The sequence below is a fragment of the Dermacentor albipictus genome, unplaced genomic scaffold, assembly GCF_038994185.2.
Source record: "Dermacentor albipictus isolate Rhodes 1998 colony unplaced genomic scaffold, USDA_Dalb.pri_finalv2 scaffold_19, whole genome shotgun sequence".
NCBI lineage: Eukaryota > Metazoa > Arthropoda > Arachnida > Ixodida > Ixodidae > Dermacentor > Dermacentor albipictus.
In genome coordinates, this window is record NW_027225573.1 from 5,149,323 (window position 1) to 5,174,797 (window position 25,475).

Here is a 25,475-nt window from a genome sequence, read left to right on the forward strand (position 1 = left end):
TATTAAACTGGGAAGCTTTAGGAGTAAGGATCGAAGGCGAATATCTCAGCAACCTTCGGTTTGCCATGACATTGTTTTATTCAGCAACAATGCAGAGGAATTACAACAAATGGTTGAGGACCTTAACAGAGGTGTGAGAGTGGGGTTGAATATTAATATGCAGAAGACAAAGATAATGAAGAATAGCCGGGCTAGGGAACAAGAGTTCAAGATTGCCTGTCAGCCTCTATAGTCTATGAAGAAGTAAGTTTACCTAGGTCAATTAATCGCAGGGAACCCTGATCATGAGAAGGAAATTCATAGAATAAAAATGGGTTGTACCGCATATGGCAGACATTCTCAGCTCCTCAATGGAATTGATGTACTAAAGCGCCAAACAGACGACACAAGAAGAGACATGGACGAGCGCTTGTGTCGAGCACTTGTGTCTTGTGTCATCTGTTTGGCGCTTTAGTACTTCAGTAACATGCACCAACTAGCCCAACAAAAAGTTCTCCTGAATGGAAGCTTGCCATTATCATTGAAAAGGAAGGTGTACAATCAGTGCATTTTACCAATGCTGACATATGGGGCAGAGACTTGGAGACTGACAAAGAAGCTTGAGTACAAGTTAAGGAGTGCGCAAAGAGCTATGGAACAAAAATTGCTAGGCATAACGCAAAGAAACAGAAAGAGAGCGGTTTGGATCAGAGAGCAAACGGGTATAGACGGTATTGTAATTGACATCAAAACCGAAAAATGGAGCTGGGCAGGCCATGTAATGCGCCTGTTAGATAACTGCTGGACTATTAGGGTTACGGAATGGGTACAAAGAGAAGCGAAACGCAGTCAAGGATGGCAGAAGATTAGGTGGAGCGATTAAATTAGGAAACTCGCGGGCGCTAGTTGGAATCAGTTGGTGCAGTACAGGGATAATTGGAGATCACAGGGAGAGGCCTTCGTCCTGCAGTGGACATAAAACAGGCTGATGATGATGATGATGATGATGATAAAATTGCCAGCTTCCGAGCGGCGGAGTGATGACATTGCATACCTGATCCCTGCCTTTTACAGCCATCTGCGAGTAAAATGGCACCTGAAAGGCAGTGCTAGGGTATTTTGTGCAAAACAACTGTGCGGTCATGGAGAAATTGAGCCAAAACAGAGTTGCATTCGCCTCTGCAGCGGTCAAGTGGTGTAGACCGTTCGGGCATCCCGCTACATCACATGGAAGTTGAGTTCTCTGCTACTTGCAGTTTGTGGAAATTTCGTAAGCTGACAAAACCAGCGCAGCACCACGCATAACAATACTACTGAAACGCGAAGCCACGGGCAGCGCGTAGTCCATCGAAAATGAAACCTTTCGACCGCACATCGCTGTCAAGAGGAACGTCAATGAGTTCATTTTTCTAAACATCGAATACAACTGGTCAAGTAGCATTTTCATCCGTCTTATAATGCAATGCCATTATCCCTTAGGAGAGGTTGAGTACTGGTGACAGAAATAAAATGAGGAGTGCCTTCGTCATCGGGCTAGTACTTGAATGTCACGGGTGAGTCGCAAAACACATCCTAATCCTACATTTGCCTCAATTTCTCTATTAATAAAACTGTGTTTGCGATAATACTGATGCCTTCAGCTTCCTCGAGCATTAATCTAACGCTTCAGCTTGACTTACTATTCGCCCTTAGTGTCCCTTTAAAAGATAACATAAGCAGTTGCTGACTTAGAATAGGAACAAAGGTGAAAATAAGTACAACTGAAGAAAAAGGTAGCCTTCACAAACAAGCAATTACTCTCCTAATTGAACATGTTCTTTTTGTAGACAATGCACTGAATTCATTGGTAAGAAGTTAATTCTTGGAGTAACCCGAAACTCATTTTAAAAGGTAAGCTGAAGTAGAAGTTTACATCGGTGAATATTTTTGAGAAATTATTGTATTTAACATCCCAAAGCTGGACAGTGGGTTATGAGGGACACCTTAGTGGAGGGTTGTGGATTATTCTCGACGACCTGAGGTTTTTATCTCCAACATGCGACTAAATCTAAATACATTAGCATTTTTGCATTCCATTCCTATCGGGATGTGGATGCGGGAATCGAGCGCATAGCCTAGTGCTTAGCAAGGTTCATAATTTTTCTAAATTTGGAAGAACAGTCCCTAAAGATCACGGCTGGTGCTTTCCTGTTTTATTGGTTGTGAACAACAAGGTTTCCCACACACATGTATCACATGTTTCGACTTTAAAAGGTTCACTGACCGTGGTACCGAATTTTCTTTCATTCATTCCAACCAAACTCCTGCTGTAACCAGGTTGTTAGAAGTGAAAACGCCTTCCGTAGCCCACCTCCTTGCAAAGCTTATCGAACGAAAAAAAACTAAGTGAAAGTTTCCTTTCAACTAGGGTTCTGTAACTGGCCTTTCCTGTTTTTGTTAAACTTTATTCTTATTCACTAAAAAGCCACGTCATCACTGAGAAATAAATACTGGAGTACGCTTTGTGCTGGGAAACGTTATGTATACTACGGTAGGCATTGAGTGACTTGCAGAGGCCGACAATAGTATGATTGAACCCACTTATAACTATATTTAAGGGCCAAGAAAATTCCATTGTAAATACCGATAACTGTTAAACCGTGTTGCACGAAGAAAGCATAGGGGACAAACATTCAAACATTTTAATCAGACAGGAGGAAGTGCAGTGAAATCCAGCATTACTAGTTTTAACACTACTCAGATGCAACAATGAGCGGCTACTGCACTGTGAACTTCTGTGTGTGTTCTATGGCAAAATAAACTGCTTACTACAATGTTCCCATTCTGCATTTTGACTATAACAAGTAAATGTGGCTACTGGGTGTCTGTGCCAAAAAGAAAAGGAATGCGAAATGCAGGGCACGCTGCACAGCATGCCTTTGTCACCCCTCTGTCTCTCTTCCCCCCCTCCGACATCGGCAAGAGGGCGAATGGAGGGTAGACAGAAGGCGAGTGCATGAGACAGGTGATGCGATGAACCAATAATGCGGCATGGGAGCAATGAAGCAAGTGGTTTATTTTACCATAGAACCCACACAAAAGTTGGCGGTGCATCAGCTGCTGATCGTTACATCCAATATAGTGTTAAAACTGGTATCATTAGAAGTGTGTTCGACTGTAGTGTCCTATTGAAGCCATGTCCACATACTTAGCAACATAATCGAGACTTTCCTGCAACCTTCACATTTTTTAATAACAATATTACCAATCAAATGTTAACCAATCGAATTCTGCACTTCCTTTGTCTGAAAGGTGTGCCTAAAATTGGTGTGTTAGGAAAAAAAAAAACAAAAAGTCATGCACTTATCCATAGCTGATATCAGACCTGCGTTGCATGCAACTCTTTTTAATGTGAAAACACTGTGTGTGTGAGCTGCGCACACTTCACAAAATGGCGTGTGGCTGTGTATGCACAGGAAATTGATCAGAGGGAGAGTTTCAGTATGCGCATGTAGCATTTCTTTCTAGTATAAAAGCCAACGCTGATTCTAAAATGTGTAGGCCCACGTGAAAAATTCCATCTAGCTTCTGCTCATGCAAGCAATTTTTGTGTGAACACCAGCCAAGCTTGTACACAGCTCATGCACACAAAGTATTTTTGCATGCGAGTCAAAGGGCATGTGTTAAGATCAGGGCAGTCACATTTTTCTCTTTTCTCATCATTAAAACCAGGCACGCATTTCAGTACAATAAATGGAGCATTAGAATCCAGTGAGTGCACTATCGTTAATACAATGAACTGCTGAAGCTTTCCCACACAAGATTCAATGCGCTAGCATCCTTAGGGTACATCACGCACTTCATGGGGGCTGTGTATTTATGTAGGTTTGCATCTTTGTTTCCAACTGCATTCCTGCCTATGTGGTTCACTGGGAAAACAGAGGTCAAATGGGTAGCACATTGAGCTAGTGTGCTGAGGGTTTCAAACCAACAATAAGACCAACTTGGGTCATTGAGTATGTGTCAATGTGTACATAAGTGCCGCTCTCCAACAAACCTCGACATGGGTCACTGCAGACGCGGGTCTGGGTAGGTACCGCTGTTCAAAGAAACTCTGACGACTTGGAGCACTGGATATGTGCCACTCGGTCTGTGCTGGTTTCCAATGAACCCACTGTAAAAACCCGCACAAAATACGAGGTATTTTTTTCCTATTATTAGCGTCCCAAATTTTCGCCTCGTACTATAAGTGGATCCGAACAAAAACTTCAGTCAGAAATTTGGGCTAGAAGTTTTGGTTTCGTTATTGCTGCATGGCTATGGCTTAACTTCGTTATTGCTGCGTGGCTAAGGCTGGTTTTCGTTATTGCTGCGTGACTACAGCATCGTTTCTTTATTGTTGAGTGTGCACCTTGGCAGCACACATGCAAACCACGCTTCGCGAAGTGCATCTTTTTTATTCCGCATTGAAGGGCCAAGTTGTCCGGACCACGAAAACAGTACTCAGCTGCTTTCAAGCGAAAGGTTATTTTAGCCGCACAGGACATCGGCAACAGTGCGGCCGGGAGGCAGTTTGGCGTCAACGAGGGAAGCATTTGCGGGCGGCGTCGACAGAAGGAAGACCTTTTTGCGTGCAGCGGAACGCGAAGAAGCTTTCATGGCCCGAAGAGGGCGACGTTCCCGGAAATCTAACTCGCCCTGACGGAATTCGTTTGCCAACAGCGAGCCGTACATCTAGCTGTGAGTGTGGAGCTTATGCAGGGAAAAGCTAAGGAGCTTGCAAGAGAAAAAGGGCTACCGAGCTCCACCTTCAAAGCGAGCAAGCACTGGATTTATCGCTACATGTCCTGAGCTGGATTTTCCTTACGCCGCTGAACTTCGATTTCGCAAAAGGTGCCCGAATCATTCGAAGAGCTGCTTGTGGCTTTCCAGCACCACCGTATTTCGCTGCACAAGTCCAAGAGCTTTTAGCTAGGGCAAATCGGCAATGCTGACCAAACGCCAGTTTATCTGGACATGTCATCGCCCCTCACCGTGCACAAAAAGGGCTCTAAACAAGTTTATGTCCAGTCCACTGGCAATGACAGAACACAAGTTACCGTCATGTTGTCGTGTACGGCAGACGGACGCAAGCTCCCACGCTATGTTGTCTTCAAGAGCAAGACAGTGCCTAAAGGTGAGAAGCTGCCAAAAAATGTGGTCGTGAGATGCCGTGAAAAAGGCTAGATGAATGAAAATCTTGTGCTCAACTGGATAAAGCCTGTCTGGTATAGGCGGCCAAGCGCACTGTTGTCATTCCAGTCCATTCTCATGCTGGACACATTTCATTGCCATTTGGCCGACTCAGTGAAGAGGCTGTTGCGCGAATTCGGCAGTGAACTCGTTGTTATCCTGGGTTGGATGACATCTCAGCTGCAGCCTTAAGATGTTGGCGTGAAAAAGCTGTTCAAGGACGCAGTCAAGTGGTGTTACGCAGACTGGATGCGCTCAAGTGAGCCTGCAGTAACACCGACCAGACGGCTGAAGCGGGCTTCGCCAGCCACACTATGCAAGTGGATTGTGGACGCATGGGCCAGCATACCAGAGGACCTTGTGCGTCGCGCATTCAAGAAGTGCAGCATCTCGAACGCACTCGATGGCACAGAGGATGAGTACCTCTGGGAAGATATGTCCGACAAGGAACTATCTAAAGAGAGGGCAGCTGAGGAAGACAGCGATTGAAGTGCGGAGTGCAATTTAATGTTTTCTTCAAGTCTTCCTAGCACGTATTATATACGGATAAAAACTTTTTTTCCATTTCGCGTCCCAAAAATTTCACATCATGCTATATGTGGGTTCGTATTATACGCAGGTTTATACGGTATTTGATGCCAGCATTGGTCACAGGGTATATTCCACTAAGTGTATGCTGTCATTCAATGAACCTCTTTGACACCAACTTGGGTAACTAGGTACGTGACACTGGGGATGTGCTGTTCTGCTATGCCTGGATGGATGGAAAAGCTTTATTGAGGTCCATTAGAATGTGCACTTGCACGTAGTGGGCCGCTCCCACGCCAAGACAGAAAGACCTAGCCTCTCCACCACTGTGTATGATGAAAAGGATTCCTTAAATTCTGAAAAGGATTCCTCCAATGCTGAATGCTATCGAACCAAGGTCACAAGGGTTTCTCAGGGACAGCAAGCTGATGCATAAGAAGCAGGCTGCATCACAAATGCGCCACTTTTAAATGAATGCCTTTCACCCCAACACTTTAGCTATCTGCACCATGAGTGCTGCTCTTCAATGAACCTCTTGCCAACTTGGGTCACTGAGTATGCGCCACTGAGTGTGCGGCAAGCGAGGGAACAATTTTCAGTGTAGCGAAGGCACCGGAGCACCACGCTTCTCGTCTCTGAGGCCGCGGGTGGACTTGTCGGTGGCGCAGCATGACCAGACAGAAGCGTGAGAGAGAAGTCCAGTTGCCACATGACACGCTTCTCAGTGTTCCCACGCACCGGTGCGCGTTGCATTTCGGAGGCCATGCACAGGCTTTGCAGCGTCGGCACTAGATGGCATCGACCGTTCTTAGACAAGTGCGAAAGAGGAGTTCCGCCACAGTACACGCTTCGTATATAACTTGTTTCTATGGTGGTAATACGTTGTGTCGCTATATTGACTCAACACTAACGCATAACTGTCGACAGTCATCAAGAGATCGGCTCTGGCATAATTTTTTTTGCATGACATTAAGTAAACTTGGAAAATATATTTTCTCCACAAAAAGTATTTGTTGCTGTGACCCTGAGGGATGCCACAATTTTAAAATTTCTACAGTAAAAAGACTGCTGCTGCTCTCACAGAAAATGGCAGTATTGAAAATGGCATATGGCAACAGCACCCACCCACCCACCCACCCGTCCGTCCATTCATCCATCCATCCATCCATCCATCCATCCATCCATCCATCCATCCATCCATCCATCCATCCACGGATGGAAGAACAGACCAACAGAGAGATAGGATGGACCCCCAGAAAATATGTGAAGTACCCTAAGAATACTGATGCATTAACATATGTTTCACAACTTAGTGGTGTGAAATTACTGCACACTGAAGACTGAAGTCGCACACAAATTATGCAATGAATTCTGAGGTTACCTTTCTCCTCGGCTGAGCTTGGAAATGACTTGCGTGAGGAATGTGAGAGAGACGTTGATGCGGGTGCTCTCTCGAAAACGTTCTCCTGAGTCCCCACACTGCTCTGTGCGCTCTGACCCCGCAAGGTCTACTAAGTTCTGCACAAAAAAGCAAACAGATTACTAAGTGTATTAGGGCTACTCGAGCAAAATTTAGGGCTGCTTTCACATGCCTGCCAACTTGTGAACCCAATTTAAAGAAGCCATGAACATGACATTCGTAACACCAATATTATACCACATTGCCATTAACATTGGTAATGTAATGGTAACATTGGTAAGTCTGCCCTGAGAAAATGCTTCTTGTGGAATATATGCGTTTTATTAACAATGATTTACCTATAGATGCCACAAAGTTTGAACAGCAAAGACTGACAAGCAACATATCTACAAGTAACTGACGCTTTTAGCAACATCCCTGTTGCCGATTTCGTCTGATTCAGGAAAGTGTCTATATATAATGTCACTTGAACCAAGTGCCACTCTGGTTCTTTCGCCATCAGAAGACTCCCAATGGAAGGTGCGGAGACCAGCAAGCGAAAAGTTTTGTGAACAAATTATTTTTCTTAAGACTTCATGCAGCATTCGTAAGATTGTAAAACGAGCCTAAATTCACAAACATTACGTAAAATTTGGGAGAGTTGGCAGGTATGCTCTGGTACTGACACACACTTGACATTAAATTTATTTTGTAGATGCCTTTACAGCGCAGTGAAATATGGTTTTAATCTGTTTATGAAGCAGCTGCACACATACTCAACAATTTTTTCTTCCCATCTGATCTAACCTTTCATACTAATAAGGAGTAACCATCATTATACGACGACAAAGCATCTGTTCATATATTTTACACCAGTTAAAAGAAAAAATGTGTAGCATCACATTGGCAAAGCCGCACTTATACTTTTTGCATTCTGAGGGAAAAGAATAAGATCGCTCACCAACTGGCCAATGGCGACGGCCCCATCTGTTCCATCCCTGAGACTGCTTTCAATCACCTGGATGAGAAAAAAAGAAAATTTTGAGATTATGCAATACAGGCGAACTTGCATGGTAACAACAAAATGTGTGCTTTTCATGAACCCTTTAAATGCAAACTCAGCTACCAATGCTTTAGGAGGTCCTTTATCAGGTTTGGATATTGCAAAGAGACAATCACAGTGCACAGATCACGCAGCGACAACAGTGGCTGTAAACTATTACAGTCAAACTTCCTTGTAATGACACCGTATCCAACACAAAGATACTTCCCTTATAATATTTGGTGTAAGTGTACATTCATTACTTGCTAATATCAGTGGGAAACACTTCAGGTTTACTACTCCAGCATATCTGATAACTGCATATGTTGATGTTCGAGTGGACGCAAAAGTAAGCTGTGAAACAGCTGAAAATTTAAGCAAGAGCCTGTCAGCTCTCCTCCTTGAAGGAGGCATTCCAGCTGCAAGCAATGTGACGTCGCATGTAATGTTGCTTCAACTTCATGCGGATGTTCACTCGCCAGAAGCGGAAACTGCGTAGGGATTTTCATGAAATTTGATGTGCACAGGACAGCTTCTGAAAAGCACAATGCAACAAGGCAGAAAAAAAGGGGGGGAACAGATTTCTGAACCAAAATAGTTTACCGCAGAAGCTGCGGCCACTGAGTGCCATAGAAACAGTGAAAGTAGTGAAGAATAGGTTTGCAAATGCATGGCATCGAAATATGTATTACCCATGGAAGAACAGCACATTTTGAGCGCAAGGACAAGAAGGCAAAAAAATATTTAGTGACGGAGAAATGTCTCGTAGCATCACCACTGACCACAGCATCTTAACCGTTGTGTGTCTCAAGAGTTGGTGTTCGATGACGAATGCACCCATTGAAGTACGAAAACAATTAAGGAAACCAGGAAAGCTATTTGCTTTAAAACAGCATAAAGATGCAAAGGAATGAATTCAACTTATTAAAGGAGGATGCACTTGAAGGCTTATATATGCGTTTCAGTGAGGATATTTAAGCAGTATTTGTTGTTTTGTGGCATGATTTCATAGAGAACAGAGCCAGCCGCTGGTAAACCTAAGGCTAGTACTGTAGATAAACGTTGACTCTATATATGGGTGCTGTCCTGTGTTGAACCATGCAGGGCGATGACGTAGCTTCTGTGTGATGCAAGTCTACAAGATATTTCACGAGACAAACAAACTCTGCAATAAAAAAAAAAAGCATTGGAGGCAGTAGTTACGAGGCAGTGGCTCTAACATGCGAGATGAAAGGGTAATGGCGCTTGTGGATACTAGTTGAGGCAAGTGGAAAGAACTTGGGCACGAGGAAGGGGTCCACCCTCTTGCACCATTGCTTTAGGACATTTCTTTGCTTCTGTCATGGCTACTAAAATACTCAGTTTAATACTTGGCAAGCAACGCTGCAGAAGCTACACAAAGTGTGGTTCCAGGAGTCTCACTCTGCGTCATTTGCAGTGCAGTTGTTTTTGGTCTCCAATGCCTTCTATGGAACAATTACTGTCATATATTGAAACATATAAGTATGAGACTTCATGTCCTGTGACGTATACTAATAGGATAGACTTGCATTATTTCAACTCTAGTTAATTTGATTTTTCGATTAATTTGATCACAGGTTATGGCCAAAGGCTATAACCCGAAGGTTATGAAGGTTATGGCCGGTGCCCATGCATTTTTATGGGTCCAAACTTTCGTTATTTCAATCCTGAAATTGGCCTTCACCAGATAATTCAACCTTGACCAGTCAGCATGCATGTGCCTGACCCCTGTGGTGGCCCCAATAGCGAGCCCATTAGTGGCAGCGTCTGTCTCGGCAGAGCTTAGGGGGACAGCAAATGCATTGAACATCATTTCCCATCGAAAACGCCCATTTTTGGCCTGCCCTAGGAAAATCTTCAAGCAATAACAGTAACTCGCAATGTCTGATTACAATATTTACCAAGTTCTAGTGAACACCTTTCTTTTTTTTTATTGTGATAACAATTATGTATACGGACACTCCAGGCATATTTCTGCCTTTGCCGTGATGTTTCTTATAAAGTCCAAGGGTCGTCCAGTTGCGCGCCCTACGTTGTATGTGCAAGTGAAAGCGTGCAAGGGGAGCCAATGATCGCAACTCAATCTTGCCCGTGCGAAAGGGAGGAAAGCTGGGAAGAAGCACGCCACCTTCTGTCGCACGCGAGGCACCTAAAGTTGCGAGGCATAGAGGGGGGGGTTCAAAATAGTTATCCAAAGTATTTTTTTTTTCTGTCCTCTTCAACAATGGCCACAGTGGTACTTCAGAGCGGCACCTGTCGATTAGGTGGGACGGCACCTTTCTAAAACACGAAAACCATATTAAACTACTTGGCGTGGTCTTGGAAGACAAACTCAATTTTCATGCTCATGTTGATTACATGAAGACTAAAGCCAAGGCGTTGGTTACACAATCATACAAAATTTCATTTGACTGCATTACATGCTTAATCCTGCAATTATCTGTCATTTATACAAACAAGTCAAGCTGCTAGCAATTCTATATGTGTCCCCATTTGGTGGCCCCCTTTCCCCATGACGCATCTCACCACCCATGTACTGTCTCTGCAATGATCCATCCTTGTTGCACTGACAGGCGCACATCATACCACTAAGAGAGAGAGAGAAAATAATGCAGAGAAAGGCAGGGAGGTTAACCAGAGGTAGTTCCGGTTGGCTACCCTGCGCAGGGGGAAGGGTTAAGAGGGATAAAAAGAGAAACAGAGTAGAAGGGGGAGATAGAAAGAAAGGGAGACAAGCACGAACAAAGCGCGTACACTACAGAGCGGTAGGGGGCGGCATTCTTAGAGTCTGTCGTGAAGCCCCTTGGACCGCAAGAACCTTACTAGCGCGAGTAAGGCCTTCAACGCGGATGTTCGTTCGGAGCATTGGCCTAAAGCTTTTAGTTCTGAAAGTGGACGATTGTCCAACTGGTCCAGCACTCTGCACATCACTTGTCGCTCAGCACTGTATCGCGGGCAGACACAGATAATGTGTGGGAGCGTCTCGTCGATGTTACATGTGTCGCACGTGAGGCTGTTGGCCATTCCTATGAGGAAAGCATAGGCGTTCGTAAAGGCAACGCCTAGCCACAGACGGTAGAGCATAGTCTGTTCACGTCGGGGTAATCCAGGCGGGAGGTGCATCCGTATGTCCCGAGACAACGAACGCAACCGACACATTGTGAAAACATTCGAGTCCCACAGGGGCAAAGTACACTCACGGGACATCAATCGCAGCTCAGCCGCAGCGTCTGTTCGCGAAAGCGGAATGAAGACTCGTTGACCACATTCATGTGCAGATCGGGCAGCTTCGTCGGCGTGGTCATTCCCGCTGATGTTACAATGTCCTGGAAGCCACTGAAAGATTATGTTGCGTCCTTTGTCAAAGCTTTGGTGATATATGTGCCGAATTTCTGAGGCCAGTTGTTCATTGGGTCTGTGGCGCATTGGGCTTCGTATGCACTGAAGGGCTGCCTTGGAGTCACTAAAGACTGTCCATTGTTGCGGTGGCTTCTGCTTAATGAAATCAAGTGCAGCACGGAGCGCCGCGAGTTCTGCACCCGTCGATGTGGTCACACATGAAGTTCTTAATTTGATTTCCTCAGATTGTGCCGGGAATATGACTGCAGCAGCAGAGCTGTTGAGTTTTACTGAACCATCTGTGTATACATGTTGGCGGAATCTGTGCACGTTGTGAATGTGCTCCAAAGTTGCTTGTTTCAAAGCTTGCAATGGCGCTCCAGCTTTCTTTCTGATTCCTGGAATTGTCAGTTCAACTTGCGGCCAGTGCAGACACCACAATGGATCTGACAATCGTGTAGCGGGCGTAAATTCTGATGGCAAGTATGATTGATGTCTTACAATAGTTTTAGCAAAAGTTGAAAGTGGCCTCTTTGCTGGCAAGCAAGCAAGATGGTGTGAGGGAATCCGAGTCAGGTGTCGGATGTGCGCTCTCAGGACATCTGTATCAATATATACTGTCAAAGGAGCGTCTCTGGCTATGGCCACTGTCGCAATCGATGACGTAGTTTTGGGAAGACCGAGACAAGTCCTGAGTGCTTGGGCTTGCACGCTCTGTAGTTTGCGAATATTCGTGGTGCAAGTATTTCCTATTACAGGTAAGCTGTACCGCAGGAAGCCCAAGAACAGTGCTTTATATAGTTGCAACATTGATGGTACTGTTGCGCCCCAGGACTTGCCGCCGAGAAACGCAAGAAGGTCCACAATGGCGGCCAAACGCTTTGCCATGTACGAGATGTGAGGGCTCCAAGACAAGTCTCTATCAATGATGACGCCAAGAAATCGGTGCGTTCGTCTATATTGTATAATTTGGTCATTAATCCGCAAGGCATACGGGGCCATCGATTTGCGAGTAAAAGCAACGAGTGCACATTTCTCAGCGGAAAGCTCCAGGCCTTGTCTTCTTAGGTATCTTGACACAACCGTTGATGCTTTCTGAAGTCGTGCGCGAACTTGTACACGTGTCACGCCTGAAGCCCATATGCAAATGTCGTCTGCATATACGGAGAGTTGTACGGTTCGCGGTAACGAATCAGCGAGACCAACGAGCACCAGGTTGAAAAGGGTAGGGCTGAGTACTCCGCCTTGCGGTACACCACGACTGGTATAGCTAGACGGCGTTGGTCCATTTTCAGTCAAAATAAAGAAAGATCTTCCATTGAAATAGTTGCATATCCAGCAAAAGGTGCGTCCATCAATCCCTACAGCTTCTAAGGCGTCCAGAATTGCATGATGATCTACATTGTCGTACGCACCTTTAACATCAAGGAATAGGGCCGCAGTGATGCGTTTCAGATGTTTTTGGTCTTGTACGTATGTTACCAGGTCGATAACGCTATCTATTGACGAGCGGCCACGTCGAAAACCAGCCATTACCTCTGGATAGACGTTGTAAAATTCCAGGTACCATTCTAATCGTGTAAGGATCATTCTCTCCATTACCTTGCCGACACAGCTGGCCAGCGCTATTGGACGGTAAGATGACAATTCCAACGGGGATTTGCCAGCCTTGAGGAGAGGAACAAGCCGACTGGATTTCCACATTGTAGGGACCAGGCCGTCACGCCATGATGCGTTGTATAGGCCAAGAAGGGCATCTCTGGCCTCCTGACCAAGGTTTGCAAGCGCAGAGTATGTGATGCCATCGTGTCCTGGTGACGAAGATCGCCTGCACCCAGCAAGTGCGGCCTCCAGTTCTTCGATGGAGAAAGCAGCGTCCATACGAGGATCTCGGGAGCAAGGGGGCACAATGGGAATAGGTGCGCAAGGTGAATGCGTGAGCGCCGAACCCGCGATCCTTGCGCAGTAATCTTCGGCTACCTCGACTTCTCGGCGTCCTTGATGTAGGGCTAAAGACTTAAATGGACGACGCTGTTGAGGAGCTGATCGAAGTCCACGGATTGTTCTCCAGACAACCGACAGAGGTTTACGCGGGTCGAGAGACTCACAAAACGATTTCCAGCGTTGATTTTGCAGTGCAGCAAGGCGACGCTGAATTTTCTTTTGAATGCGTCTGGCCTCTCTAAGGTCGTATAATGATTTAGTCCGTCTGTACCGTCGCTCCGCTCGCCGGCGGATTCCACGGAGGCTCTGTATTTCCGAATCAAAATCTGTGTATTTCTCTAATGGCCGATATGAGCGCATAGCATCCTGCATAGCCTTGGCGATCTCAAATTCTAGTGTGGACGAAATGCCTTCGTGGCGTGCGTCTTCCATAAGTGATTTAAACACGGGCCAATTTATTGTTTGTATAAAATCCGATGGAACGGATTTGGTGAGGCCTTTTATCTTCAGGTAGGTAGGAATGTGGTCGCTTCCGTGGGTTTCTATATCTGCGAACCAATGGAGGCAGCGAGTGAGGCACCGCGAAACAAATGCTAAGTCTAAACAACTACTGTATGTCCGTCCGCGCAGAAACGTGGGACTGCCATCATTTAGACAACAAAGTTCATGGTCGCAAGCAAAGGACACGAGGTTTCTTCCTTTGGAATTGATCTTGTTGCTTCCCCAAAGTGAATGATGCGCGTTGAAGTCCCCAACAACAATCCATGGACCAGGTGTCGTATCTATAATGTCACTCAGTCACTGCCTATCGAAACGACTTGATGGAGAAAGGTAAGCGCCCACTAAAGTAAACGCAAGTTTTTGTTTTTTCACGGTCAAACACACATATTGATTAGTGTCATGTGGCCGCACTGGATGAACAACATAAGTCAGTTTACACCGTATGTAGATGGTCACTTTGCTAATGTCAGTACAAGTCGATGACACATGAGGTTCGTAGCCTGAGATCCGGACGGGTTTCTGTAGCTTCGGTTCACAGATGACAACAATGGGGAATCGATTGGTGAAAACATAATGGCGAAAATCACTGCGGGATTTTAAATCACTGCGGGAGTTAAGGAAGCATAATAGATGCTTCCTTAACTTGTCTGAAGATCGGCTGATGTGGTAGAGCCATTGTGCTTGCTACTCGAGGCTCGCAAGAACCGGATCCAGGCCGTCCAGCACTTGTAGTGCACCTCGAGCAGATGGCGTCTGCATGTCGTTTATCAACACGCGAATGACTTTCATTAGAGATTTTATTAAGGCGATTACTTGTTTGTCTTGACCGCGCACGTGATCTGAGCCCTCATTGGTTCGCCGGTAGTCCACCGTCGACCTTTGTTGGGCTGGAGGACTTAATGTCGGAAGTGCAGGCCAGTCGTTTGCAGTAGAGGTATTCGCTGCGTCATCAGACACCGTGTTGTTAGTGTGGGTGAGCGCCTTGGGAGCACCAGCCTCAGGAAGTATCGTCTGTCTTGCGACGGTATCAGTATTTCTAGACGAGGATCATCTACGGTGACAGCGGACACTACGCCGTCGTACTTTGGCGGCGGCCTCTCTGTGAGTTGAGTTGTCTCTCACCATTTGTTTTAGGACTTTCCGCTCTGTCTTGTGTCTCGGGCAGTCTTTCGACGACGCTTCATGGGGACCGGAGCAATTGGCACATTTGAAGTGAGTCGCACGGCAAGCATCTGCGCTGTGCTGCTCAGAGCATCTTGTGCACACGGTTGCATTTTTGCATATGCCGCTGACATGCCCGATCTTCAAACAATTGCGACATTGAAGTGGTCTTGGAACGAACGGTCGCACTGGATGACGAAAAAATCCAACTTTCACGTGGGACGGCAAGCTACCTCCCTTGAAAGTTATCCTCACACAGCGTGAATCTCCTAGGCGATGGATTTCAATAATAGGTACATCTGCTGTGGCGGGCTTGACCAAAATAGGCAGATCGTTGTCGTCGATTGACTCATCGACATCATAAATCACACCTGATATAGTATTGCTGTCCTGTGGTATTATGGTGCGAACATTTATCTTGCCCACCATTTTCACTGTACTCAAGATATCCAATGCTGCTCTGTTCTTTACGTCAACCGCGAGAATGTTCTTACGGGTGTTAATTCTCATAACCGTGATCTCATTTGGAACAAGAGCCTCTAGTGTTACAGATACGGCTTGCCTGTTTAGCCGATTCAGGTTGTCGGTCGGCGTCTCGGGTAAGAGGAGGATGGTATGAGCCACGTCATGGGCCTTTGCTGCCGCCGTCGTCCTTGTTGAAGACGAGGAGGCAGTAACGATTCTCCTCTTTCCTTTTTTCCTCACAACGGTCAAATAGTCGCCGTCATCCGACAGATCTTCTTCTGAAGCAGAGTAGTACATCAAGGTGTCCTCGCTGCCCGTGTCGCTCATTAGGTGATTGCGCTTCCTCGGAGCGCTCGACGCTGTGACGTCGGTCTCCTCCGGACGCCTAGCTGACTTCGCTTCCATCGCCGAAGGTCTCGGAAGCGGCGCCTCCCGAAAACACGCAAAAATACTCACAAAATGAGAGCAGTAGAAAACGGGGTTCCACACAAGAGCCACTTCTTCGTCTTCTTCCCTCATACCACTAAAACATCAGCACTTCATGCACTGGCCAACTGCCCTCTGCTCACAGTGGAGCTAGACAGATTGGCAGCGTTTCTCACTGTTCCAACTTTTGTCAAGTGACGCGCTATGGCCAGGACACATTCCATCTAAGCCTAATAGATTTCCCTTGTGACCCGTTTCTGGACCACCCTTGGAGGAAGTTCTGTTATGTTACGAACCCAAAATGTACTGCAATGTGTGAATGAGCGTCTACAACTTGCGTGGAACACGATGCAGATAACATGCACGCATGAGTGTGCAGCGCGCTGATCACCGTTGCGAAGAAGCCTTCAGGGGACACACACATACACACACAAAAGCTTCAAACGGTTCACCACTGCTCGTATCACACCGCTTCGTAATGCGGAACGGAGAGTAGGCACCTAAAAAAGATAACGCTAGAAATAAGGAAATCCGAAGATGACCGTAGACAGTTAGGTGAGCGAGGTATAACTAAGTCTTCAAGCGCCCGCATTGCAATCCGTGAAGTCCCCGCAAAGATGGCGGCGAACGCCCATCGCCTCTTTTAGTCGTCTGCTAGCCAGAGAAATTCCAGAGAGCAGCCAGACCAAAATCGTCCTGGCGGGTTCTGGCAGCCCACGGGTAGCCAGAACCGTCCAGCGCAAGCCAAACGAATGCCCGGCGGAAGTGCATAGCATGGTGGGCGGAGCAACCCAAGAAAAACGAAGACTCTCTGGCTGGCTCTGGCAGCCCGCGGGTAGCCAGAAGTGGAAAATCAAAGAAGCCCACTGACTCCTACTCAGGCCAGCCAGATATCTCGCACTCCTGTGTATCATTTATGAACGGACAGTGCCTTTACTAGCACCACAGCGGGTGCAGCATTTGTCGTGTTCGACCAATTTGGTCACTTGACTAGCCTACTAAAGTTTCGGGTGATGAAAGCAACCAGCGCATATAGTGCTGAGGTAACCATGTTCACTGAAGTACTCGTGTATGTTAACACCTTGCACAATACGGTCTTACTACATATTTACACATATTGCCTCTCGCTGCAGGTCACCCTCTCAAGCCTTCACGTCACAAACGTAGGAGCTCGACTGATCAAGCAGGTGCTCCACTCCCAGGCGCTCAAAGGGCGCCACATGGCCCGGGACACAGGGGCTTGGTAGGCACCGAGTTCATCGACACGGAACTACCTCTGCTCTGCTTCGTCTACGGGAACTATTGACATGCTCTGGGAAAGCCTTTTATCTCTTAAATCATTTCAAACGCGCCTCTACAAAATTTCACATAACCAATGGCACCATTATTGGCAGCATGAAGGGAAGGGTACCAGTTTATATCAATGGATACGAAGTGTCCATGAAAGCCCGAGCTGGTTCCCTCCCTATCGGCCTCTCGGACACCTCTTTACTGGCCATTTCCCATACTACCTCTACCGTTTTTACCTTCGCAATACAAGCCTTGTGGGGTTTCCGGCTCTCACGGAGTTTACTGGGCTCTTGCAGTGGTTGTGTGGAGCCATTGCGTTGTGTTGCCGGGGGCTCCGTGTCCCTCTCCTCCTTGCCTGGACAGGGTGGCAGCGGGTCATAAAACACTGTCACTCTGCTGTCATCCCGCCCACAGGAAGGTCAACAGGCTTTCGCCATTGGCCGACATTTTGGCGGGACTCGGGCCCTGCTTGCGTGCACTCCGGGTAAGCGCGCGCAAGACGGGCGCCTGGGGAGACCACATCGGGGCGTCCGAAGGTGTGTACGTGTTCCTCTCTGCCGGCGGCGGCCCCCTTTGTCCGCCGCCGGCCGATGGTTACTTCGGCTAGTCGTGGTCCCGGCCTCGACGGGCGCGCGCGCACTCTTCCGTCGTCTCGATGTCCTGAGGCAGCGTCTGCCGATCGTGCCCCCGTCTGTTCGCCTGTCGTTTCTCTCTATTTCCCTTTTCTCTGCTGTGGGGCGCAGGATGGTAGGCGCTGACCGAAGGATAGGCAACTTCTTACTGCTGGGGTTCTTTGTTCCTCGTTTCTTTGTTCTCTCTCTGTCACGGTGCGCCATTAGCGGCCACCAGCAACCATTCGGCCATGTTTTGTGTAATTAGACTCATATTCGGACATGACGTAAAAACGTGTGTTTGTATGGACTCCCAGGTTAATAAATGTACTTTCTGGCTTCTCGAGAGCTTTGCCTAGGGTCTCCCTTGCTGCGCGCGCGGTCTCGCCTTCCCCTAAGCTAAGGTCGGCGGGGCGCGTACGCGTGCAGCTGCGCGTACGCGTGCAGCTGCGCGTCGGCACACGGAGCGGGCCGGAGCAGGCGCGGGCGTGCGGTGCCCTGCACGCGTGGCGGCTCAGAGTGCTCGAACCTGCGGTAGTCGTCCGGCGCGCGCGGATTCAGAACGTGCGTTCCGTGAGCGTCACGCGAGAAAACCACAAATTGGCGCCCAACGTGGGGCCAGGGGCCTAATCAGCCTCTGGCCGCCGAGTGTCCGGGCTGCTGCGTTGCGGGGGCTGCGTTGCGAACGCACTTTGTCAACCAAGCCATGTCTCTCATCCGTGTGCCGAATTCGTCTATTTTCCTCTCACTCCTTCTGTCATACCTTGCCTCAGTAAAGGTAGCGTGGTAAGCGTATTGGACCACCGCTTCGAAGTTCCTCGCTGCGAAGCGCGGACGAGGAAAGGAGTCAAGTGGCCGCCAAGATGCTGCAGTCGTCATCGATTGTGGAGACCATGCGGGGCCGGAGGTCTCGCCGATTCGTACCAGGAGGGCTGACTTTTCCGTCCTTCCATCTGCTCAACGATTCGGTGAGTCCGACGGATTTTCGTGGGTCTCTAGCATCATTACCATTCCGGCGGCTGCTAATTGCGCGGACTGCTTGGGGACAGTGCCACTAACGCCGGCTAATTCTGCAAATATACGCGCTTTTGCTATTGTTGGCGCGGCTCAGTGGCCTGCCCGGCAGTTGTCAGTTGCTGCGCGCCTTTCCTCGCAAAAATTCAAACCGTGATAGCTGACACACTATTATTATGCCCTGTGTCACCAAAGGTCTCCATTTAGGCAGACCGGTTAGTGGTGGTGCCTTCTGCGCCATCGATTGAGGGGCATAACTGGCAGCGCAATAGCCGAGCGGAGACAACGGCCACAAAACAGGTCCGCTCCGCGAAGAGGCGAGCGCCCCGGACATCCCACCGTCGCGCGCGCAGAAGGGGACGCTCCCCCGCAACCCCGCGGAGATGACGAGGAGGACAGCCAGGGTGGTAAGCCAACCGGGGAAACGAAACCCGCCACCCCCACTACAGGTTGTCGGAATCGTCTTTTTGTATTTTTTTAAAACGGCCCAAAGAGCGCCGAAGGGACCGCAGAGTGACCCGTTTGTAAATATTTGTACATAGTTGTTCGACAGCCTCAGGGAGGCGGAGCGCCGGAACGTGGCTGGTATTGCACGGGCGCGGGCGCCGTAGCGTTGCTTGTATTGCAATGGGCGCGCGGGGCCGGATACAGCGTGTGTCGCTGTTGCCCCAGGTGGGTTCGCTCTGCGGGGTCACAACGAGCTCGGCCAATGAAGATTGTGTGCCACCCGCTAAAACTGCAATGTGAAAGCTATGTTCAAGGTGGTAACCCCAGATGCCGGAGAAACGCGATTTAGCGCCACTCCGGCAAGTATCGCACGGTCATCAGAGCGCCAAGGTTTTCGTTAAAATCGATTCGCGCTGTGACTTGGCCCGGCGTGGAGCGACTCTTCGTCTATCGCCGAACCTTTCACGTCTGTTCATCACATAGACATCGCGTATTCGAAGTCAATTTTGATTGGTGTCGCGGATGGACAGTGTGCGTCCGTGGAAGGAATTTCCGCTAGCGTCGAAGTCGTATGTCATCGTGCTAGTGAAGACCACGTTTACTGTGTCCGGCTGAACTCGGACGGAGTAATCATTTATACTGAGGTGAGGCATGCCTATGCGGATCCACAACTTTGGATCAGCCACCCATTTTTCTTCAAAAAGCTCTCAGCTATCCACTTCGCTGCAATCAGGCAGGCTGCTTTCCGTCTTTCTCTGTCCTTGTTTTCCCTTTGTTCAGTTCTGCTTTGTTAGGCTACTCGTTTCTCTGTGTCTTACCTAGCCGTCTTCGTTTTGCTTTTATGTATGTGTTTCCTTAGGTATGGTTCGTGTTGCTTTTATGTTAGTCATCTATTTGTATCTATGTGTTTTGCGTTTTGAGAGTGTTTCGCGTGTGTCTTCGCTGCCGTGTTGCGTCAACGGGTGATGTCTACCTGGATCGAAGCCTGGCGACGGCGGGGCTGTGGATCGGGCTGTATGGTCACGAAGATTGGCGCGGATCATGGCTGTACCATGGAGCGGACACCGCCAGAAGCACCGGCACCAGAGGCCGTTGCCGGACGCCGTTGAAGTGGCTTGGAGTCGCACGCGTGGCATGCGGGCTTTGTTCGTGCTCGCCGGAGATATTTAACGCGGACATTCTCGGTACATCTTCTTAACCGTTTGTTATTCTCTTGTGCTTTGATTGATTGTATAGGCCAACGTTTGTCATTTTCCCTTGTCCGCGTTTGTGTCCGACTGTCATTATGTCTCTAAGCGTTTGTCTTTTATTGTTACTCTTACATTTTCTTCGGTGGATGCTTTTATTGTGCATGTTCGCGTTAAAGCGTGGGTTCATGTGGACTTTCTTTTGGGTTGCTGTTGTGTACCTCAGACGTCCCTATTTAATTTATTCTAATAGCTTGCTTTTCTTCCTTTGATTTCTTTTTTTTATTTATGTTTTGGGGGATGGTGATTTTAGGTTCAAACTTCCAATGGATAGCCCCGGGTATTGGCAATGTAATGACTATTTCTTTGTTTTCTTTTCTTCTTTGGCTGACATCGGAGCCACCAGCCTTGCATTGGTAGGGAGCATTTAAGGAGGGAGGGATGTGGGGTTTCCGGCTCTCACGGTGGTTGTGTGGAGCCATTGCGTTGTGCTGCCGGGGGCTCCATGTCCCTCTCCTTCTTGCCTGGACGGGGTGGCAGCAGGTCATAAAACACTGTCGCTCTGCTGTCATCCCACCCACGCAAGGGTCAACAGGCTTTCGCCATTGGCCGACATTTTGGCCAATGGCGAAAGCCATTGGCCAAAATGGCTTGCGTGCACTCCGGGTAAGCGCGCGCAAGACGGGAGCACGGGGAGACCACATTGGGGCGTCAGAAGGTGCGTACGTGTTCCTCTCTGCCGGCCAAGGCCCCCTTTGTCCACCGCCGGCCGATGGTTACTTCGGCTTGTCGGGGTCCCGGCCTCGGCGGGCGCGCGCGCACTCTTCCGTTGTCTCGATGTCCTGAGGCAGCGTCTGCCGATCATGCCGCCGTCTGTTCGTCTGTCGTTTCTTTCTATTTCCCTTTTCTCTGCTGTGGGGCGCGCGATGGCAGGCGCTGACCGAAGGTTAGGCAACCTCTTACTGCTGGGGTTCTTTGTTCTTTGTTCCTCGTTTCTTTGTTCTCTCTCTGTCGCGGTGCGCCATAAGCGGCCACCGGTGACCATTCGGCCATGTTTTGTGTAATTAGATTCAGATTCGGTCGTTATGTTAAAACTGATGTTTGTATTGAGTCCCAGCTCAATAAATGTACATTCTGGCTTCTCGAGAGATTTGCCTAGGGTCTCCCTTGCTGCGCGCGGGGTCTCGCCTTCCCCTAAGCTGTGGGGGGCCGGCGGGGCGCGTACGCGCGCAGCTGCGCGTTGGCACACGGAGCGGGCCGGAGCAGGCGCGGACGCGCGGTGCCCTACACGCGCGGCGGCTCGGAGTGCTCGAACCCGCGGTGGTCGTCCGGCACGCGCGGAATCGGAGCGTGCGCGCCGTGAGCGTTGCGGGTGAAGAACACAAATTTGGTAGGGATGTGGGGTTTCCGGCTCTCGCGGAGTTTATCGGGCTCTCGCGGTGGTTGTGTGGAGCCATTGCGTTGTGTTGCCGGGGGCTCCGTGTCCCTCTCCTCCTAGCCTGGACGGGGTGGCAGCAGGTCATAAAACACTGTCACTCTGCTGTCATCCCGCCCACAGGAAGGTCAACAGGCTTTCGCCATTGGCCGACATTTTGGCGGGATTCGGGCCCTGCTTGCGTGCACTCCGGGTAAGCGCGCGCAAGACGGGCGCCTGGGGAGACCACATCGGGGCGTCCGAAGGTGCGTACGTGTTCCTCTCTGCCGGCGGCGGCCCCCTTTGTCCGCCGCCGGCCAATGGTTACTTCGGCTTGTCGTGGTCCCGGCCTCGACGGGCGCGCGCGCACTCTTCCGTCGTCTCGATGTCCTGAGGCAGCGTCTGCCGATCGTGCCCCCGTCTGTTCGCCTGTCGTTTCTCTCTATTTCCCTTTTCTCTGCTGTGGGGCGCACGATGGTAGGCGCTGACCGAAGGATAGGCAACTTCTTACTGCTGGGGTTCTTTGTTCCTCGTTTCTTTGTTCTCTCTCTGTCGCGGTGCGCCATTAGCGGCCACCGGCAATCATTCGGCCATGTTTTGTGTAATTAGACTCATATTCGGACGTGACGTTAAAACGTGTGTTTGTATGGACTCCCAGGTTAATAAATGTACTTTCTGGCTTCTCGAGAGCTTTGCCTAGGGTCTCCCTTGCTGCGCGCGCAGTCTCGCCTTCCCCTAAGCTAAGGCCGGCGGGGCGCGTAGGCGCGCAGCTGCGCGTCGGCGCACGGAGCGGGCCGGAGCAGGCGCGGGCGCGCGGTGCCCTGCACGCGTGGCAGCTCGGAGTGCTCGAACCCGCGGTGGTCGTCCGGCGCGCGCGGAATCGGAGCGTGCGCTCCGTGAGCGTCGCACGAGAAGACCACAGCCTTTGCACGTGTGCTATGGTGTGTGAGGACGAGACATTACTTCACCTCGTGTCTGCACTGTGCAGATCGTCGCCCAACTGTGTGGCATCTCATACATCACTGACATTTCACGTCGGCCTCTTATCCTGTATTTATCGTTAGCAATGACATGCGTGCTATGCTTTTGCAGCTAGTATACAAGATTGCAGTTTCTGTCACGCTCACTTCTAGTGCTTCCTCGCTTCTGGATGCCTATTGACATTCCTGCTTTCCTTTTTCGCCCTTCTCAGTACCTTTCTTCGTCCCGCCTCGCCCTGTCATTTCTCGTCTTTTTCATTTTGCTTTTGCATGTCTATTAGCTGCCATTTCCACTGCTTAAGCCAACTATGGCGGGGTTCCCTTTGTGCCAAATGGCTCTAATTAACTGCTTCATTCTCAATGTCTCCTTTGTTGTTAATGCAAAAAAGAAGAGAAGTTCCTCTAGCCCTTGTAACGTTGCTTGCTATGGGGAAAGAAAGTATAGACCCTTTTAAATATGTTTGTTGTGCCCCGTGAACAAAAAGTGCATGCACACAGGAGAAGGCCCAGCTTTTAACTATTCTTGCAGTAAAATGTAGCAGTGATGGCAACAGCTAAACCATTATCAAGCACAACACTTGAGTTTTTTCGTGCAGTATTAGTTGCATAAAACATTGGCAGCAATATTACTTGGAGAAAGCACAGGTTTTCCTTGTTTGTCTTTTGTGCCTTCCCTTTACTCCTTTATTTTTTGGGGCTTAAGTTAGCTCTTTCCATGTCAGTGCTAGCTTATTTATGTCTTGACTGCAATGCACACCAAGGTGCACATTGCTGTCACTGATTAGTGAAGAAACGCCACTCTTAGCACTTGCATTTACACTTTCACCTGTTTTCATTGCACAATTGGTTGTAATGCATATTAATGCAATTAGCATTTTTTTTAACTTCATCCACTTTGATAAACGCTTGTTTGTCTGTCTGTATCTAATGTCTTTCCTGCCAACTTTAGTCAATTGGCATTCCATGGTCCAGCACACCGGGCTGCTGTACCAAATAAACCCAGGTTCGAAACCAAGTGTTGGACCAATTTAGGGCCCCTTCGTACATGATTCTCTTCGATGAACCTCTTTCACGACACCAAACTGAGTCATTGGTATGTGCTGCTCTCCAATGATAAAAAGAAAAAATCTTAAAATTTTTTTGGTGCTGTGTGGAATCAAACCTGACTGAACTTTGGCAGCAGCTGCATACGGCGCAGTCAAGCGGGCTCTACCTTGCAAGCAATCTGTGATGGGTACAGAGTCTAGGCACTGCGAGGGCTGATAGCTTCTTATGTGCTGTGTTCTGGCTGCTTCGTTCGCTTTGAAGCGAGAGGAAGCAAGAAGGACGATTTGCTCACTGCTGCTGCTGCTCTTCTCACACCAACGTTTTGGCAGCGAGTGCCTGCGGTCACTGAGTAAGATGTGTTCATGTTTGCCTGTGCTCATGTGACACCATGCTTGCTAATCCAGTTAGTAAGCGAATATTTACAGGTTTATACAGCCAATAAAACAACTCTCCTTATTTTGTATAGCTAACTAATAATTTAATATTGTAATACATACTTCACCTTTCAGGTGAAACTGCAATATTTTTTTACGTTCATCTAATATTGACTGCAACTGATTTTCACATTTGATTTCTTTTTCAACACTTTGAAAGCATATGTACAGCATATTATGGGAAATCCTTTCTATCATGTCGAGTTCACTCATACAAGGGAAATCGCAGATCAACCTTCCACAGAAGCTTGACTAGCAGCCTAACCTCTTAATGTTTAAGCACAACCTGCGCAAGTGTCGTTATTACTGGAAATGCAGTAGAAAGCATGCGAAGGCTCCGGTGTCAGTTCAAAGTGCACAACTATTATTTTTGATTACAGAAAGAGGCTGATCAAACATGCTAACTGAGTATTAGGAGGTTAGCAGATCTTCCCCATCTTGACAACCCTTGCTTGAAGAGCCTAAAGAATACAGAAATTGAACCAGGCACCCATTACAAGGAGTCAAAACAAACACTCCCTATGCCAATAAGTGCACACCTGTTTTCACATTTCAAAGCTGTGTTTTTGCTGCATATATAGCATGGGCACTCTAAGGCTAGTTCTCATGCCACCAAACCTGAATAATTTTTTGCCATGTAAACCAGGAGGAAGGCACATATCTTTGTATATTTCTGATTTTCTGATGCTATCAGTGCTTTCATTAAAATGGCAAATTATTTCTCATTTACGCTTAAAACCCTTCTTTGCAATTTCATGCAAAAATTCTCAAAAACATTTCACGCAATTATTTCTGCTGTACTTCCATTCAGAACACCAACAGTTAAGCTGCAAGTTTATGCATAACAGCATGTTTTGCAACACATACATCTTGAAATAAGATGATAAAACATGAATGCAGTGAAAACGAGTACATATTTCCAGTAGTAAGGAATTGTTATCACAGTAGTTTCTTTAAGCTCTTTAACTCTTTCCTCAGTGGCAAGGAAGGAGTTAGGCTATATGTGATGATCACTATAGAGGAGCTACCATAACA

General features: G+C 48.1%; 1 protein-coding gene across 7 annotated transcripts in view; it reads right to left on the reverse strand.

Annotated features, from left to right (window-relative positions):
• LOC135917094 (uncharacterized) overlaps window positions 1–25,475 on the reverse strand; it is a 146,381-nt gene that overhangs the window by 65,626 nt on the left and 55,280 nt on the right. For all 7 annotated transcript variants that reach the window (XR_010569177.2, XM_065450586.2, XM_070529237.1 and 4 more), the window contains 2 exons: window positions 8,079–8,135; window positions 7,100–7,236 (listed from right to left, as the gene is read on the reverse strand). Coding sequence is in view for 6 of the 7 variants with exons in the window: in XM_065450586.2 (XP_065306658.1) it covers window positions 7,100–7,236; window positions 8,079–8,135 (194 nt within the window). In the remaining variant the exon portion in view is untranslated. The remainder of the gene's footprint in view (window positions 1–7,099; window positions 7,237–8,078; window positions 8,136–25,475) is intronic.